Here is an 18394-nt window from a genome sequence, read left to right on the forward strand (position 1 = left end):
CAAAATTCAAGCTCCAAGGAAATTATTTATTTTATCCAATAATTTAAGTCGTGGAGCCTGCGATGTTCTTAAGGTAACTACTATACAAATGGAGAATTTAATAGAAATGCCACAGAATAAGATACGTATAAGAGTTTAGGGTGCCATCAGTGAAAAAGGTTGAAAAGCACTTTTTTAGTTCATCGTTGGTGGCAGAAAAGGCCACCATCACCCATGTGTGTCCCGGGGTCTCCAGCACCATAAATCCGGCACTGGTCATCAGGCAGCTGAACTATATAGTGTGTGAGATATGGATTGTTACCTAAAATGGCCCACAAAGCTTCTAAAAGAAGCCCCGGGGCCCCGAAAAAAGAAGAAAGCCCCGAAAATACTTGGAACATTCAGGCAAGAAAGGAGTGTGTCTCTGCACAACGAAAGCGTTGGAGGACTTTCTGAACTCGTCGAAAATGCTGATAGCTTGTAGCTCCTCGGACTGCAAACTCCTGAGGCCGTGTGGATCCTCATAGACAGGCGCGTTCTACCCAAACCTTCAACTATCATTGCCAGTGAATGGATTTGAACCTTGTTGGATTATCTTGTGTGAACATGGCAGGCTTGGTGATTTATTTAATGGAGTCTGCAATCGGAAAGACGATGCCGACATTCTCAACATTGAGGCATACTTCACAAGGGAGACACTGTATCAGGTTTGGTTGCTTCTTCACACTGATGGGAGGGTCTTGTCTGTGGCTTGTCAATCAATGCATAGGCTAACTTTAAAATGATGATATTTATTATTAATCATGTGTGGGATGGGGGGAGGGAGGAGGTAGATGGGAGTGTGGGCTGTGAGGGCCGTCTGCCACTTCTCTCACTTATATAAACAGGAAATTGTAGAAACTCAATACCTCTCATCTACGGAGGAAAACAACCTCAGGGCCCCCACCACCACTCTTTCACTCTTTTATAACTTTTCAAGCAACTTTCTTTAATGAAAAACAAAAAACTTTTCTATTCTCCATTTGTATTGAAATATTAAATTTATGACATCATAGGTCACATGGTTTGTCAGCCATATTGGATTTAACCTAATACCTTAAAAAAACATCTCCCAAACCACTGCAGAGATCGACTCGAAACCTTGCATGTGTTATCGACTCGACATGACGATTAAAATTTGATCACGAAAACGTCATCGGTCACTTGGTGTGGCAGCCATATTGGATTGAAGGAAAATATTAAATAATTATATCTCAGAGACCGCTTACCCTATCGATGTGAAACTTTACAAATGTCGTCTCACCCCATTGCTGCATATAGTTTCAAAATGATGAAGTCATAGGTCATGTGGTTTGACAGCCATCTTGAATAGAAAAACTAACATTATCCAATCAACACGAAACTTCACAAACGTGATCCACTACCCATACATAGGCAGAGTGTACATTTTGGATGTCATATGTCACGTGGTTAGGCAGCCATATTAGCTTGAAAACTGATATATATAAATACAGACTTGGCATTTAATATGGAATTTTTTTTTTGTGGGGGTGAACTTACTTTTCAAGATGTCTTGGAACCAAAAGTTCATTGGAATTATGTTGAAATTATTCTAGATTTTGTTAATGTGACCTTTAAAAGAAACAAAAACCACATTTGACATTTCGAAACAAATAAATTGATCCTTGAAAGTGATGTAAACTGATATCGAACTCAATTCATGGACAGTACTGTGTTAAACTTCTGTACGTTTTCCAGAAGTATCTCTTTATTTTGCACATTAGCCAAAATTTTTTTTTAACTACGACTGGGATTACGGACAGTAAAATTACAGTTCAGTACTTCGTGTAACCCCCACGAGCATTCAGGAGAGCACGTACACGTTGAGGCATGCTGTTCACGAGATTTGCCAAGGTTTGGACAGGAATCGCTTGCCATGCAGTGACAATAGCCTGCTGCAATTCACGCGCAGAGGTCGGCTGCTGGTCCAAGTGGTCGATTTGATGCGTTAATTCTGCCCACAAGTTCTCTATCGGATTCATATCCGGGGACATGGCAGGCCACTCCATATGCTCCACACCACGGTCAGCAAGAAAGTGTTGGATCATGCGAGCACGATGAGGCCGTGCATTGTCATCTTGGAAGACAATGTTTCCTCGAAAGGCTGCACGAGCAAATGGAAGCAATGTTTCTTCCAGAAAGGCCCTGTACTTGAACTGGTTCAGGTTTCCATTCAGAACAACCAGGTCAGTTTTGCCCCCTGCATGAAAAGCAGCCCAAACGGTCACCCCACCACCTCCAGCTTGGACTCTTGGCACTATACAATCTTTGTTGTAGGCTTCATGCACTTGTCTGCGCACTCCGACGCGGCCATCTTGACGATAGACCAGCAAATCTAGACTCGTCGCTGAAGATCACGTGATTCCAGTGTCCTGGCTGCCATTGACGGTGCTCTCTGGCCCACTGCAATCGGCGCTGGCGGTGTTGTCTGGTCAGGCGTGGCTTTCTCAGGGGATGCCTAGCACGATAGCCTGCTTGAACCCGTCGTTGGTTGACTAGCCTTCTGGATACAGGCACATTTGTCAGTTGCTGCCACTCAGCCCTAAGCCGATTAGCTGACTTGGTACGGCCATTGCAGACTAAGTGGTGCAGCTGGCGATCATCCCCCCTTGTGGTTCTGCGGGGACGTCCTGGCCTCGGTATTGGAGTAGGGACACCCCTCTGAGCATTTCGTTTCAGGATCTTTGACACCTGACCTTGAGTGATGCCATACTGCCGAGCAATGGCACGCTGTTTCATGCCGTAATTTCGTAAAGCCACCACTCCATGACAAACAGCATTGTCGAGTTGACGGACCATCTCCAGAGGAAGCGGCAATAACTTTTGGAGATGTGCAGCAGTTGTTTTCCACTAATACAGAACGCAACAACCCTTGTATACCCGACTGTGAAGCCAATCATCAAATGCACCTGTCTGTACATTTTGCCACGCCACCTGTGATATAATCCTGTTGTTGACTTCTCGCTGCGACAGACAATCAGTGACATGGTTCTTTTAACAAATAAATCACCAAAGTGTAAAATAAACTCACCAGATTGATATACTGAGTTAAGAAAGTAAACCCAAGTCAAGAAAAAATATATATTCCATATTAAATGCCAAGTCTGTATATTAACCCTCCTCCAAAACTACTTCACCGATCAATATGAAACGTGTCCTGTCTGGTAAAAATGTGATATTTGATAACAGCTGAAGGGATTTAAAACAAATTTATTTATTTTTGGGACAGTCAACAAGGGCATCTACCCATTGTCACGGGCAGGGACTAAGCGGAGGCATATTGGCATCATATTGGATGATTATTTTGATTATGATGATGATTAATATGATTAATAATAATAATAATAAAGGAGTCTTATATAGCCCCATCAAGCAGAGTTAACGACCCTCGTGGCGCTTTACATTATCATGCGAACGCACACACACCGCACACACATACACACACACAGACACACCTTCACTCTTGTCCGATTCCTCTCCCTCCCCATTCAAAACCCACAGATGTGTACTCTCCCCCTCCTCCCCCTCCCTCCCCACGCACATTGTGATTATCATTGTGATGTGATTGTGATTATCATCATCATTTACTAAAGAAGCATTCATATGGAGTGTGCAGCGAAATATAGCTCTCCTCAGTGGGCTGGTGCACTTCACCTGCACAGGTGCCTATTATTGTACTGTCTGTTTGTCTTTCTGTATTTTGTTGACCATGTCCGCTTATTCCTCTCTGCTCCATCATTAATGCATTGCCTCTTACTCTACGTGACCTAACCCTTATATGAGCCTTGACTTCTGTATTAAAAAATATTTTTCTCTTAGGGAAATGGATTTGGCTGTGCACGGTACTGTATGTACGACTCCAGCGGCAGCTTATCTTACTATAATTCACCAAATGTCTGTCCGTCTGTTCCCAGGTACCGCAAAAACGGCTGAACCGATCGCAACAAAATTTTGGGTGGGTAATCCTGGGACCCCCTGGAGTAAAATAGGTTCTATCGTTCTTCCAATTTTTTTTCCAATTTCCCAATTTTCCAGTTTTTCCAAACACGATGGAATAATATTTACCGATATAAACAGCGATGTGGCTTTTCTTGAAATTCTACAAATACTGTTTAGATTTTGATGATTTGCGTGTGATATGATTTAACGGATGTTTATATAAATCGTTTAAAATAAAAATAAAAAGCCTTAAATTTTCGATATTTTGCCTTTTAATTTGGGCCTCCCGATTGAAGCCCCGCCCGTAGGGCGGGTACCGTTGCTAGTAAGGTAAATATAACCATGTGATAAGAGTGGATGATGTTGTTTATACGCATTTATAACCATCTACCTGTGCGTCATTTTATTGCAATCAATTTCTAAATGTAGCTTTGTGAGCTCATTGCCTACGCGGATGGGTTAAGCCGATCGTGAGATTATCCCGATTCCACCAATCCAGATAGCCGCGCCCATCAGTGAATAATACCGTGAATGGAATTCCGCTAACAGCAATGACGTCACCACCACGGGAAAGCGTGGGCAAGGTGAACCCCCCATGGCCAGATGGTACTGCAGTTGTTCCGTTTCCTGCACAAAGCTGCGGAGTAGCATCATTGGTAGGGGGCGGCTGTGCCACTGAAGCATTGCCCCCTTGTACTTGTAGGTTCGGGCAGGAATTAGTCATTTGTTTCAGTTTCACACCAGAGTGTCAGTTTACAGCTGTGTCGGGATTCGAACGCAGGATAGATCAACAGCGTCTCAGAATGTGCGTGGGTATACTATACGTATACCTTCAGCCTCTAGAAAAAGTCTAGATCTATAGACTCCAGGGTCCATTGCATTATGAGCATCGCAATAGTTTATACGAATTATTCGTGAATGAATTCCTGTCGCTAATTAAGATATCGACACGGCACATTAAATCGACACCGTTTCTGGGTTTTAGTCGTAAAGAGAGTCATGTTGCCTGGCAACACAATACCAGTGACGTCATAGCTTGCGATTGTGACACTGCAGTGCACACGCTCTCAGTCAGGGCTTGCCTCGCTGTCTCCTGTGCAGGCTGATGGTGAAATTAAGCCTCTGTTCACCTGTGATTATTATGCTGCAATTTACGTTTTTATATGCGTCATATATACCTGTCGTAGTGGTAGTACCTTGCACATTTGGAACCCCTAATGACGGCATCCGGTGTCCGCTCAATGAAAACGGACCAAATCAGGGTGTGGATGATGTAGTCAAAAAGTAGATCTGCACAGTCATGATGTAGGTCTGCACAGCCATGATGTAGTTCTGCACAGTCATGATGTAGGTCTGCACAGTCATGATGTAGGTCTGTTCAGTCATGATGTAGGTCTGCACAGTCATGATGTAGGTCTGTACAGTCATGATGTAGGTCTGCACAGTCATGATGTATATCTGTACAGTCGTGATGTAGGTCTGTACAGTCATGATGTAGGTCTGTACAGTCATGATGTATATCTGTACAGTCATGATGTAGGTCTGTACAGTCATGATGTATATCTGTACAGTCATGATGTATATCTGTACAGTCATGATGTAGGTCTGTACAGTCATGATGTATATCTGTACAGTCATGATGTAGGTCTGTACAGTCATGATGTAGATCTGCACAGTCATGATGTAGGTCTGTACAGTCATGATGTAGGTCTGTACAGTCATGATGTATATCTGTACAGTCATGATGTAGGTCTGTACAGTCATGATGTAGGTCTACAGTCATGAGGTATACCTGCACAGTCATGATGTAGGTCTGTACAGTCATGATGTAGGTCTGTACAGTCATGATGTAGATCTGCACAGTCATGATGTATACCTGCACAGTCGTGATGTAGGTCTGCACAGTCATGATGTATACCTGCACAGTCATGATGTAGGTCTGTACAGTCATGATGTAGGTCTGTACAGTCATGATGTATACCTGCACAGTCATGATGTAGGTCTGTACAGTCGTGATGTAGGTCTGTACAGTCATGATGTAGATCTGCACAGTCATGATGTATATCTGTACAGTCGTGATGTAGGTCTGTACAGCCATGATGTAGGTCTGTACAGTCATGATGTATATCTGTACAGTCATGATGTAGGTCTGTACAGTCATGATGTAGGTCTACAGTCATGAGGTATACCTGCACAGTCATGATGTAGGTCTGTACAGTCATGATGTAGGTCTGTACAGTCATGATGTAGGTCTGCACAGTCATGATGTATACCTGCACAGTCGTGATGTAGGTCTGTACAGTCATGATGTAGGTCTGTACAGTCATGATGTATATCTGTACAGTCATGATGTTGGTCTGTACAGTCATGATGTAGGTCTACAGTCATGAGGTATACCTGCACAGTCATGATGTAGGTCTGTACAGTCATTATGTAGGTCTGTACAGTCATGATGTAGGTCTACAGTCATGAGGTATACCTGCACAGTCATGATGTAGGTCTGTACAGTCATGATGTAGGTCTGTACAGTCATGATGTAGATCTGCACAGTCATGATGTATACCTGCACAGTCGTGATGTAGGTCTGCACAGTCATGATGTATACCTGCACAGTCATGATGTAGGTCTGTTCAGTCATGATGTAGGTCTGTACAGTCATGATGTAGATCTGCACAGTCATGATGTAGGTCTGTCTGTACAGTCATGATGTAGGTCTGTACAGTCATGATGTATATCTGTACAGTCATAATCTCGATCTGCACAGTCAGTATGTCTATCTGCACAGTCATGATGTATTTATGCACAGTCATGATGTATTTCTGCACAGTCAAAATGTATTTCTGCACTGTCATAATGAAGATCTGCACAGTCAGGATGTAGGTCTGTACAGTCATGATGTAGGTCTGTACAGTCATGATGTATATCTGTACAGTCATAATCTCGATCTGCACAGTCAGTATGTCTATCTGCACAGTCATGATGTATATCTGTACAGTCATGATGTAGGTCTGTACAGTCATGATGTAGATCTGCACAGTCATGATGTAGGTCTGTACAGTCATGATGTAGGTCTGTACAGTCATGATGTATATCTGTACAGTCATAATCTCGATCTGCACAGTCAGTATGTCTATCTGCACAGTCATGATGTATTTATGCACAGTCATGATGTATTTCTGCACAGTCATAATGTATTTCTGCACTGTCATAATGAAGATCTGCACAGTCAGGATGTAGATCTGCACAACCACAGTATGATGTGGGAGGGTGAATTGTGAAGTGTAGTCCAAATGGATGAGACGCTTCGAGTCATGAATACCATATTACTGTTAGCAGTCTCAAAGGTATGATACATATACTGTGCATTCAGAAAGTATTCAGACCCCTTCACTTTTTTCACATTTTATGTTGCAGCCTTACGCTGAAATCGTTGAAATTCATTTTTCCAATTTTTCCAACGCAGGAGATTCCAATGATTCTGAAAGCTTTGGCTTCAACAGCATGAAGCCGAGCTAGGTGTGAGGCAGGAGCACCGGCCCAGAGGGGGGAACAGTATTCCATGGAGCTGTGGATGAAAGCCTTGTATGTGTTGAGGAGCTCAGGTGTGCCAAGGAAGGACTTCACACGACGGAGGATGCCCAGTCGGCGACTGGCTTTGGAGGCCAGCTTGGAAATGTGGTTTTCCCAAGAAAGATCATGGCAGATAGTGAGACCCAAAAGATTGAGCGACAGAACTTCTTGGAGAGGATTGTTGAGAAAGTGGATGGGAGGGTTTTCCAGTCGGTCTTTTCGGAGAGACATAGTAAGAGTGTGAGATTTGTCAGGATTGAAAGACATGTTCCACTTGTTTGACCAGTCTGTGATTTTGTCCAGGTCTGCAGAGAGTGAGGAGGCTGCAGGCTGCCGATCTGAGGGATGAGGAATGGAGCGGCAGAGAGTGGAGTCATCAGCAAAGAGATAGAGAGGATTTTCCAGAGAGTCGGAGAGATCATTGATGAAGACCAGAAAAAGCACAGGGCCCAGAACACTACCTTGGGGAACTCCAGCCAGAACAGGAACGGGCGATGAGAGAAATCCATTCAGGGCCACACGTTGACTACGACCAGAGAGGAAGTCCGCAAGCCATGAGTGGAGATTTCCATGGATATCACAGGAGGAGAGTTTGGTGAGCAGAGCTGGGTGCCATACCGTATCAAAGGCACGTGATATGTCAAGTGAGACAGCTCTGATTTCCTTTTTGGCATTGAGGACCTCCATCCATTGTTGAGACAGCAGAAGCAACATGTCCAGAGTAGAATGACCTGGTCTGAATCCAAATTGATGATCAGAGATCAAGCCATTGGAGAAGAGGAAAGATTTGATATCCGAAGCAATGATGGATTCCATGACTTTGCTGATAATTGGAAGCAGGCTGATTGGTCTGTAGTTGCAAGGATCTGTTTTTGCACCTTTTTTGTGTAAAGCGGTAATGTTTGCTGATTTCCAAGATGCTGGCAGATGACCTTGAGCAAAAGAGAGGGTGAAAAGAACAGAGAGAGGGTGAGATAGAGCAGCAGAGCAGGATTTTAGGACCCGTGGGCTGATGCCGTCTGGTCCAGTTGCAGAATCAGAGTCGAGGTTTGACAAAAACTTCTCCACCTTGTCAGGAGAGAAGGACACAGAGGACAGGAGCAGTTGGGTTCGACTGGGTAAGGTGGGAACAGAGAGCGATGGGTTTGGGACACAAGATTTTGAGGCAAACACAGAGTTGAGGCATTTGGCTTTGTCACGTGCGGTGTCAACTGTGTATCCATTTGAGGTAAGGGAGGGGATGGAGGGGGAACAAACACCAGAAACGGATTTGACCAGATGCCACCAGGATTTGGAGGAAGGAGACAGGTTTGAGAGTTCAATCTTGAGTGTGGAGAGATAGTGCTTCCTGGCACTCCTGAGGGTAGACACACACTTGGTCCGGACTTGTTGGAAGGAACTGAGATTACCTTCAGTTCGATTTGCCTTCCAAGAGGCAAAGGCAAGTTGTTTCAGGGCAACTGCCTCACCACAAGATTCAGTGTACCATGGACGGGAGGAAGGGTAAGACAACTGAAGATGATTGATCTATCATTTATCAGATCTATCGATTGATCTATCATCTATTTTTCAGATGAAAATTCATGATTTTGGAAGTTTGATCTTGAGTTGACCTTTGACCTTTTTACCTCAAAAATCTATCAGGTTGCCATTGATCTATCAAATTGTCCATTTCATCAAAATTAAAATTGACGATCTTGATCAAAGCTCAGGTCAATAGGATGAAAAGTGAAGATTTTTCAGATGAAAATTGATAATTTTGGAAGTTTGATCTGGAGTTGACCTTTGACATTTTGACTTCAAAAATAGTTGGTTTCCCAATTCAGTGAGGCACTATGCAAATGTTGCTAAATTTTCAAGTCATTCGGATGAAAATTGATGATTTTTCAGATGAAAATTCATGATTTTGGAAGTTTGACCATGAGTTGACCTTTGACCTTTTTACCTCAAAAATAGTTGGTTTCCCAATTTAGTGACTCAATATGCAAATGCAGTTCAATTTTCAAGTCAATCGGCTGAAAACTGAGGATTTTAGAAATTCGTCCTATGTTGACTTTTTGGCCTATGAATGAATGAATGAATGAATGAATGTTGTTGACTGTATGGATGTTGACTGTATGTATGTATGTATGTATGTTGACAATGTATGTTGACATTTTGGCCTATGTTGACCTCAAAAGTACTTTGTGGTTGAATTAATTGACCAGATATGCAAATCCTCTTTAAATTTCAAGTTAATTGGATGAAAATTGAGGATTTTAGAAATTTGACCTATGTTGACCTTTTATCCGATGTTGACCTCAAAAATACTTGGTGGTTGAATTCAGTGACAATATATGCAAATCCTATTAAAATTTCAAGTTAATCGGATGAAAATTGAGGATTTTAGAAATCTGACAAAATTGGTGACCTTTGGCCTATGTATTGAGTACGTATTGACCTTTTGACCCCACATAAATAGGCTTTTCTTGCTTATGACCAACTCCACCATTTGGTGAAGTTTCGTGAAGATCGATTGAAAATTGTGACCTGTAGGGGACTGACATACAAGCAGACAGACAGAGAGCGCAACGCACAAGACCAACCAACGTACTCGAAAAATCTTCGATTTGCGCAAGTATCAAATGAGACAGACCGACATATAAAATTTTCGTCATAACACGCAGGGGTGAAAACATAACTTCCGTCCACCTTGGGTGGGGTCGTAATTACATCAGATCATCTTGGATTGGGCATTATAAAGTGAGCTACGAAAAGGAATTGCCAATAAACCCCCACATTGAATAATTGAAGAAAAGGTACACAACATACGAATGTACAAGCTCCATTTGACGAAATGGTACAACATAGTACCCTACTTACAAGGTCCAATTGAAGAAAAGGTAGAGCATACATACCCGACATGAACAGGATTCGGGTAGAAGGAGCCACCCTGATAGGATCTGGGGTTCGGCTGATACTCCTCCACCCTCAAGCACATCCAAGTTCAGTCAAGTGAGCCCTAAAAACTCACTTGTCTCGGCTTGACGCTGATGCAGTGATGCAACAATGCCCTGGGTTCGAATCCCGACCGAGCTGGAAACTGTCATCCAGGTGTAATTACCTGCGCCACCAAAGGTGGATGGCGGTTATGTTTTCACCCCTGTCTGTTTGTCTGTCCGTTTGTCTGTGAACAAAATATCTCAAAAAGTTGTGGATGGATTTGGACGAAACTTGTTGGACAGGTTGAATCTCTGACAAGGACGATTCGATTCGATTTTGGTGAAGATCTGAATATGGATTCGGATATGATAATTATTTAATTTTTCAGTGATTCTTCACCATTGGGAGATAGGGCCAAAAACGATACATAGCAGAATATCTCAAAAAGTTGTGGATGGATTTGGACAAAACCTGTTGGACAGGTTGAATTTCTGACAAGGACGATTCGATTCGATTTTGGTGAAGATCTGAATATGGATTCGGATATGATAATTATTTAATTTTTCAGTGATTTTTCGCCATTGGGAGATCGGGCCAAAAACGATACATAGCAGAATATCTCAAAAAGTTGTGGACGGATTTGGACGAAACTTGCTGGACAGGTTGAATTTCTGACAAGGACGATTCGATTCGATTTTGGTGAAGATCTGAATATGGATTCGGATATGATAATTATTTAATTTTTTAAATGATTCTTCACCATTGGGAGATGGGGCCAAAAATGATACATAGCAGAATATCTCAAAAAGTTGTGGACGGATTTGGACGAAACTTGTTGGACAGGTTGAATTTCTGACAAGGACCAGTAGATTAGATTTTGGTGAAGATCTGAATATGGATTCGGATATGATAATTATTTAATTTTTCAGTGATTTTTCGCCATTGGGAGATGGGGCCAAAAACGATACATAGCAGGATATCTCAAAACGTTATGGATGGATTTGGACGAAACTTGGTGGACAGGTTGAATTTCTGACAAGGACGATTCGATTAGATTTTGGTGAAGATCTGAATATGGATTCGGATATGATAATTATTTGATTTTTAAGATTCTTCACCATTGAGAGATCGGGCCAAAAACGATACATAGCAGGATATCCCAAAAAGTTGTGGATGGATTTGGACGAAACTTGGTGGACCGGTTGGGTGTGTGACGAGGAAGAATCGATTCAATATTGGTGAAGATCCGGATCCAAATCCAGCTGGTAGAATTTTAAAGTGATTCTTCACCATTGAGTGATATGGCCAACCAGGTGGAGGTTTGCTCTCCACTGAGTGCCGTTCTCGTTTCATATGTAGCGGTAGGGTGATTAATCAAGGTATTTGCCGTGCCGTCCCTCGGATGGTAAATAAACGGTCGTCCTATTTGTCGGCATTAGTTGGTGGCCGTTGAAGGTCCCACGGTGTCCTTCACGAAGAGTAGGCGAGCTATCGCCGGCACCATAAGCAAATTACAAATTCCTGCCCTAACCAACAGAGGGCAGTGCATTGCGTCACCGGCAGAGATTCACCCTCAACCAATGATACCCGCAGCCTTGTCTCGTAATGAAAGAAGAAGAAGCCCTATCACACTTTTACAACAATTCACCTCTCCTCAGAAGCATATAAAACGAAAGATAGAATAACAATAATAAGACAAATTCACGTCGAAATCACCGTATACATATATAAAACTTAAAAACAAACAACAACAACGACAACAACAACAACAAAAACGTCGACTCCAATTCGTCTTCATCCGCGCACGTGACCGCACTTCTGCCCATGAGTAACCGAGCATCTCAAAAGGCGGAAACGATGTGGCAGGGTTCGACCAATGAAAAACTGGTTCCTATCGGTTGTGATCAAGCTGGCGTGTCCTGATTGGTTCATGTGTAACCAATCCTGGTACGCGGTCCCCAGTGAAGCCTCTGTGCCTGTGGTGAACTCGCGCGGGCTGATCCGTTACAAGGTGCAGGTAATGTGATGTGGTTTTGTACTGAAGAAAAAATGCATCTTTTTGGTGTTTTTGTTGTTCATTTCTTGGATATTCGTTTGTCGCGAATGCGTCACTTACAATTTACTTGTGCGGACTTGTAGTTGTAGGCAGGCCTTGAGTGGACACGTCAAGCAGGGTGTTGCACAAATGATAAGCTGACTTGATAAAGTTGCGAGCAAAGGAAAATAACATTAAATGGCGTGACTGAGGAAAGAATGCAATATTGAATTTAAAATATGCATGTTTTGAGACGTTTTAAAAAACAAATGTCCATTTTATGAGGTCGGGGGGTGGGGGGAGGGAGGAGGGAGGTTCGCATCCTCCACCCAACCCCAAAGTCTTTCACGAACCGGCTGACCAGGTCTAACGATCTACTGGAGCCGCTTCGTCCAATAATTTTAAATTTGGTCAGGGTGCCGGCGATAACTCACCGACCTACCCTCCACGTACTTGGTGATGCTACCCCATGACGGTTTACAGTCTGGCCGGGAATTGAACACAGACTAGACAGCTCAAAAGTAAATACGCTACCCGAGCACCAAACTGTCGAATTAAAGAATTGTTCTGAAAGATAAATACAGCACAAGATGATCTGTCTACATGTTGATAGTGAATGGTTTTAAATGAATGATACCATGGTGTCCGCCTTTCTCTCTTAATCTTATGCTTATGACATTTAAATTTGCTTACAAAAGCTTATATTGTTCCTCGCGGCCCAGTTAAAGTACATGTTTCTCAAAAGCGTTCGCCATGCTGGATGACGTCATGGTATTCCAGTGGGCGGTGCTTAAAGCCCAACCAATGGGTCTGTGGTCTATTTATTTCTCGCATCATGGGATTGTTGTCTATTTAATCCTTAAATCACGGGATTGTTGTCTCTATTTATTCCTCACATCACGGGATTGTTGTCTCTATTTATTCCTCACATCACGGGATTGTTGTCTCTTTAGTCCTCACATCATGGGATTGTTGTCTCTATTTATTCCTCACATCACGGGATTGTTGTCTCTATTTATTCCTCACATCACGGGATTGTTGTCTCCATTTATTCCTCACATCACGGGATTGTTGTCTCTATTTATTCCTCACATCATGGGATTGTTGTCTCTCTTTATTCCTCACATCACGGGATTGTTAATAATAATAATAATTCATTTATTTTGTAGAGCGCTTTTCATGAAGTCTCTATTTAGTCCTCACATCACGGGATTGTTGTCTCTATTTAGTCCTCACATCACGGGATTGTTGTCTCTATTTATTCCTCACATCATGGGATTGTTGTCTCCATTTATTCCGCACATCACGGGATTGTTGTCTCTATTTATTCCTCACATCACGGGATTGTTGTCTCTATTTATTCCTCACATCACGGGATTGTTGTCTCCATTTATTCCTCACATCACTGGATTATTGTCTCCATTTAGTCCTCGCATCACGGGGTTGTTGACTCTGTTTATTCCTCACATCACGGGATTGTTGTCTCTATTTAATCCTCACATCACGGGATTGTTGTCTCCATTTATTCCTCACATCACTGGATTATTGTCTCCATTTAGTCCTCGCATCACGGGGTTGTTGACTCTGTTTATTCCTCACATCACGGGATTGTTGTCTATTTATTTCTCGCATCATGGGATTGTCTCTATTTAGTCCTCACATCACGGGATTGTTGTCTCTATTTATTTCTCGCATCACGGGATTGTTGTCTCTATTTAGTCCTCACATCACGGGATTGTTGTCTCTATTTAGTCCTCACATCACGGGATTGTTGTCTCCATTTGTTCCTCACATCACGGGATTGTTGTCTCTATTTATTTCTCGCATCATGGGCTTGTCTCTATTTATTCCTCACATCACGGGATTGTTGTCTCCATTTATTCCCCACATCACGGGATTACTGTCTCCATTTATTCCTCACATCACGGGATTGTTGTCTCCATTTATTCCCCACATCACGGGATTACTGTCTCCATTTATTCCTCACATCACGGGATTGTTGTCTCCATTTATTTCTCGCATCATGGGATTTTCTCTATTTAGTCCTCACATCACGGGACTGTTGTCTCTATTTATTCCTCACATCACGGGATTGTTGTCTCTATTTAATCCTCACATCACGGGATTGTTGTCTCTATTTATTTCTCGCATCATGGGATTGTCTCTATTTAGTCCTCACATCACGGGACTGTTGTCTCTATTTAATCCTCACATCACGGGATTGTTGTCTCTATTTATTCCTCACATCACGGGATTGTTGTCTCCATTTAGTCCTCGCATCACTGGATTATTGTCTCCATTTGGTCCTCATCACTGGATTATTGTCTCCATTTATTCCTCACATCACGGGATTGTTGTCTCCATTTATTCCTCACATCACGGGATTACTGTCTCCATTTAGTCTTCACATCACGGGGTTGTTGACTCTATTTATTCCTTACATCATGGGATTATTGTTTCTGTTTATTCCTCACATCATGGGGCATTTGTCTCCATTTAGTCCTCACATCACGGGACATTTGTCTCTTTATTCCTCGCATCACGGGACATTTGTCTCTTTATTCCTCACATCACGGGACATTTGTCTCCATTTATTCCTCACATCATGGGACTTTCGTCTCCTCTTGTTCCTCACATCACGGGACTGTTGTCTCCTCTTGTTCCTCACATCACGGGACTGTTGTCTCCTCTTGTTCCTCACATCACGGGACTGTTGTCTCCTCTTGTTCCTCATCACGGGACTGTTGTCTCCTCTTGTTCCTCACATCACGGGACTGTTGTCTCCTCTTGTTCCTCACATCATGGGACTGTTGTCTCCTCTTGTTCCTCATCACGGGACTGTTGTCTCCTCTTATTCCTCACATCACGGGACTGTTGTTCCTCTTATTCCTCGCATCATGGACTGTAGTCTCCTCTTATTCCACACATCACAGGACTGTTGTCTCCATTTATTCCTCGCATCACGGGATTTATTGTATCCATTTATTCATTGTATCACAGGATTGTTGTCGTCTCAATTTATTCCATTCATTGCGGGAGTGTTGTCTCTATGTCCTCTCAAATGCCACTGCATGCCATCATCTGGCCTTAACAGGTAAATCTGCCAGTTAAAAAACAATTTGTTGTACTGTGCCAAAAATTATCTTTTAGTATGCATATAAACTTTGTCTAAATCACAGTTAAAACAAGTGAGACATTGCATTTCTTTGCAAGTTTAAGCAAGTCGAGCTTCCATAAGCATCTCACATCTTCCGTCACATCTCCTGCCACCTTGCTCTTGTTTTCCAGTTGGGCCATTTCATCATCAACACTATCGAAGTATAATTGTTTGATTTTTCTAATGGAATTTGTATTAATTTTATGGGTAGTAAATGGTGATGAGATTTTAGAGAATTTTTTTTAGAGCAATGCGACTGTCACCAATATGCCTCCGCATAGTTCCACAACGGGTAGATGCCCTCGTTCACTACCTAAAATTAAACACGTTCGATTTAAATACCTTCAGCTGTTTTATAGTATCACATTTTCACCAGCCATGACAGGTTTCACCTCAATCGGTGAAGTGGTTTCAGAGAAGGGATTTTTTTTTAAATTAGGCTGAAAAAAAAATATTGCTGGTCTCTGGTCAGACCAAAGTTCCAGAATTGATGCGGTTTTTTTTTTCTTTTTTCTTTTTTGAAAAGCATGGATTGCACATATAGAGGTGTTTTTTATGTCCTCATGCCTTGCGGTCCTCCTCATCTGCCGTGGCGCCGTCCAGAGAGAAATGAAAGACAGCCAATGGGTCTTGTCGGCCTTTTTTGTAAATAATGAACACAAGCTTAAGTTATTTTAAAATGTATTTCTTCTGAAAATCATTAAGTTCTTCAAGCATATTATAGACTGCCATTTCGTTCTCGAGATCGCCTCACCGTACCGTTAAACATTCCAATGCGTCCATCGCGTCAACACCGCGCATGCGCAAGTGGTCTAACAGGCCGATGGTCTCCTACGATCTCTTCTCCCAGTCCACCAGATTATCACAGACACTTACAACTTCATGACAAACGAGATAGGATCCAGGCCTAACTAACGAGACCACCCGCAGCTCTCTAGGCCTTCTGGTGTCTTCACACGAACCCGACAAAGAACGTCTTCGTATCAATAAATGACAATATCCAGCCGATTGGATTCATGACGTCACGGCACACAACACTACTCATATCTTTGGAACGGCTGGTTGGATTTGGACAAACTAAACGTAGTTTTGTAGGGGATAACCATGTGCGAACGTCGATACCAATGGCGACCCTCACAGACCCGTATTTCCCGAGATAGTGTGCCGGCCCGGCAACAACAGGCACGCACTGTTGTTGGTACCGTTGGAAAAAATAAATAAAAAATTGTTGACGCGCAGGGTCAAAATCGATGCACGCGCTGACCAGAGACCGGAAATATATTTTTCTCGGCTTTCCAGCTAATATGGTTGCCACACCACGTGACATATGACTTTAAAAAATGTACACTCTGCATATGTATGGATGGGGATCACGTTTGTGAAGTTTCATGTTGATTGAATAAGGTTCATTTTTCTATCCAAGATGGCTGCCAAACCAAGTGACCTACTGCATAATAATTTTCAAACTATATGCAACAGTGGTGTTGCATGACATTTGTAAAATTTTGCATCGATAGGGTAAGTGGTTTCAGAGATATAATTATTTAATATTTTCCTTCAATCCAATATGGCTGCCACACCATGTGACCAATTATGTTTTTGTAATCATCTTTTAATCACCATGCCTAGTCAATGGCACACGTAAAGCTTCGAGCCAATTGATTTTGTGGTTTGGGAGAAGATGTTTTTTGAAGGTTTTAGGTTAATTCCAATAAGGCTGCCAAACCATGTGACCTGTGATGTCATAAATTTAATATTTCAATAAAAATGGGTCATACAACAAGTGCATGCAATTTCAGATTTTTAGGATAAGGAATTCGATGAAAACATTTTTGGCTGGTTTTCCACTTTGCCTATGATGTCATCATTATCATGCTTTTGTTCCCGTTTGGGAGTACTTGACAATGTGATGAGTTTCAAATTTTTCCATTCAGCGGTTTCTGAGAAATAGTTTTTTAAATTATTTGCACTAATCCAATCTGAAATAGTTTTTTAATTATTTGCACTAATCCAATATGGCTGCCATACAATTAAAAACATTCTGCATTGGTGTCACTCCTACCCTGAAAGTTCTGTCTCAATTGGACATGTGGTTTCTGAGAAAAACGAGTTTTAGCCCGTACGGACAAACGGACGGACAACTCAAAAACATAATGCCTCCGGCCACCTTAGGGGGCGGAGGCATAAAAAAAAACCTATGCTGGTTAAATGTGCAATGCTTTTCAATACATGTACGTGTGCAGCATGGAGCGCACTTTGCGTGCACTTTGCCTGGCGGCGCTGCTGGCATGCCTGATGGGTAAGCCGACGGCGGAAAGGAAAGACCGAGTACACCATGAGAGGCCACTTTCTGATAAGCCCCATGATGATGATGATGACTTTGATTACGACCATGAGGCATTCCTGGGCAGCGAGGACGAGGCACGAACTTTCGATCAATTGACATCAGAGGAGAGCAAGGAGCGTCTTGGGTGAGTTGGTCCTGTGATGCAAAGTGTGCTGCATCATGGTGTGTTCAGTTCATTGTTTTTCGTGCAAACTGAGTGGTTTTTAAAGGTCCACAGAATCGAAAAAAATTTGATGGGATTATATTGATTTTTAAGTTATAACCAAAGACGTAAATGTGTTTTATTTTATTTTTTTATTCTAATCATTTGTCGAGGTGTGATGGTTAAAAAGGTAAACCCGACAGGCACCGCCCCAAAAAATTCCAGACAACCGCGATGGTCATG

At 42.4% G+C, this 18394-nt stretch overlaps 1 protein-coding gene across 2 annotated transcripts in view; it reads left to right on the forward strand.

Moving 5' to 3' along the window:
* Window positions 1-12370: 12370 nt before the first annotated feature.
* LOC137423245 (calumenin) overlaps window positions 12371-18394 on the forward strand; it is a 47025-nt gene continuing 41001 nt past the window's right edge. Inside the window, exons 1-2 of one of the 2 annotated variants that reach the window (XM_068110170.2) lie at window positions 12371-12487; window positions 17906-18133. In XM_068110170.2, coding sequence (XP_067966271.1) covers window positions 17907-18133 — 227 coding nt within the window. In that variant the 5' untranslated portion in view covers window positions 12371-12487; window position 17906. The remainder of the gene's footprint in view (window positions 12488-17905; window positions 18134-18394) is intronic. The other variant, XM_068110171.2, reaches the window with a different exon arrangement.

The sequence above is a fragment of the Myxine glutinosa genome, chromosome 3, assembly GCF_964187855.1.
Source record: "Myxine glutinosa chromosome 3, kmMyxGlut1.1, whole genome shotgun sequence".
NCBI lineage: Eukaryota > Metazoa > Chordata > Myxini > Myxiniformes > Myxinidae > Myxine > Myxine glutinosa.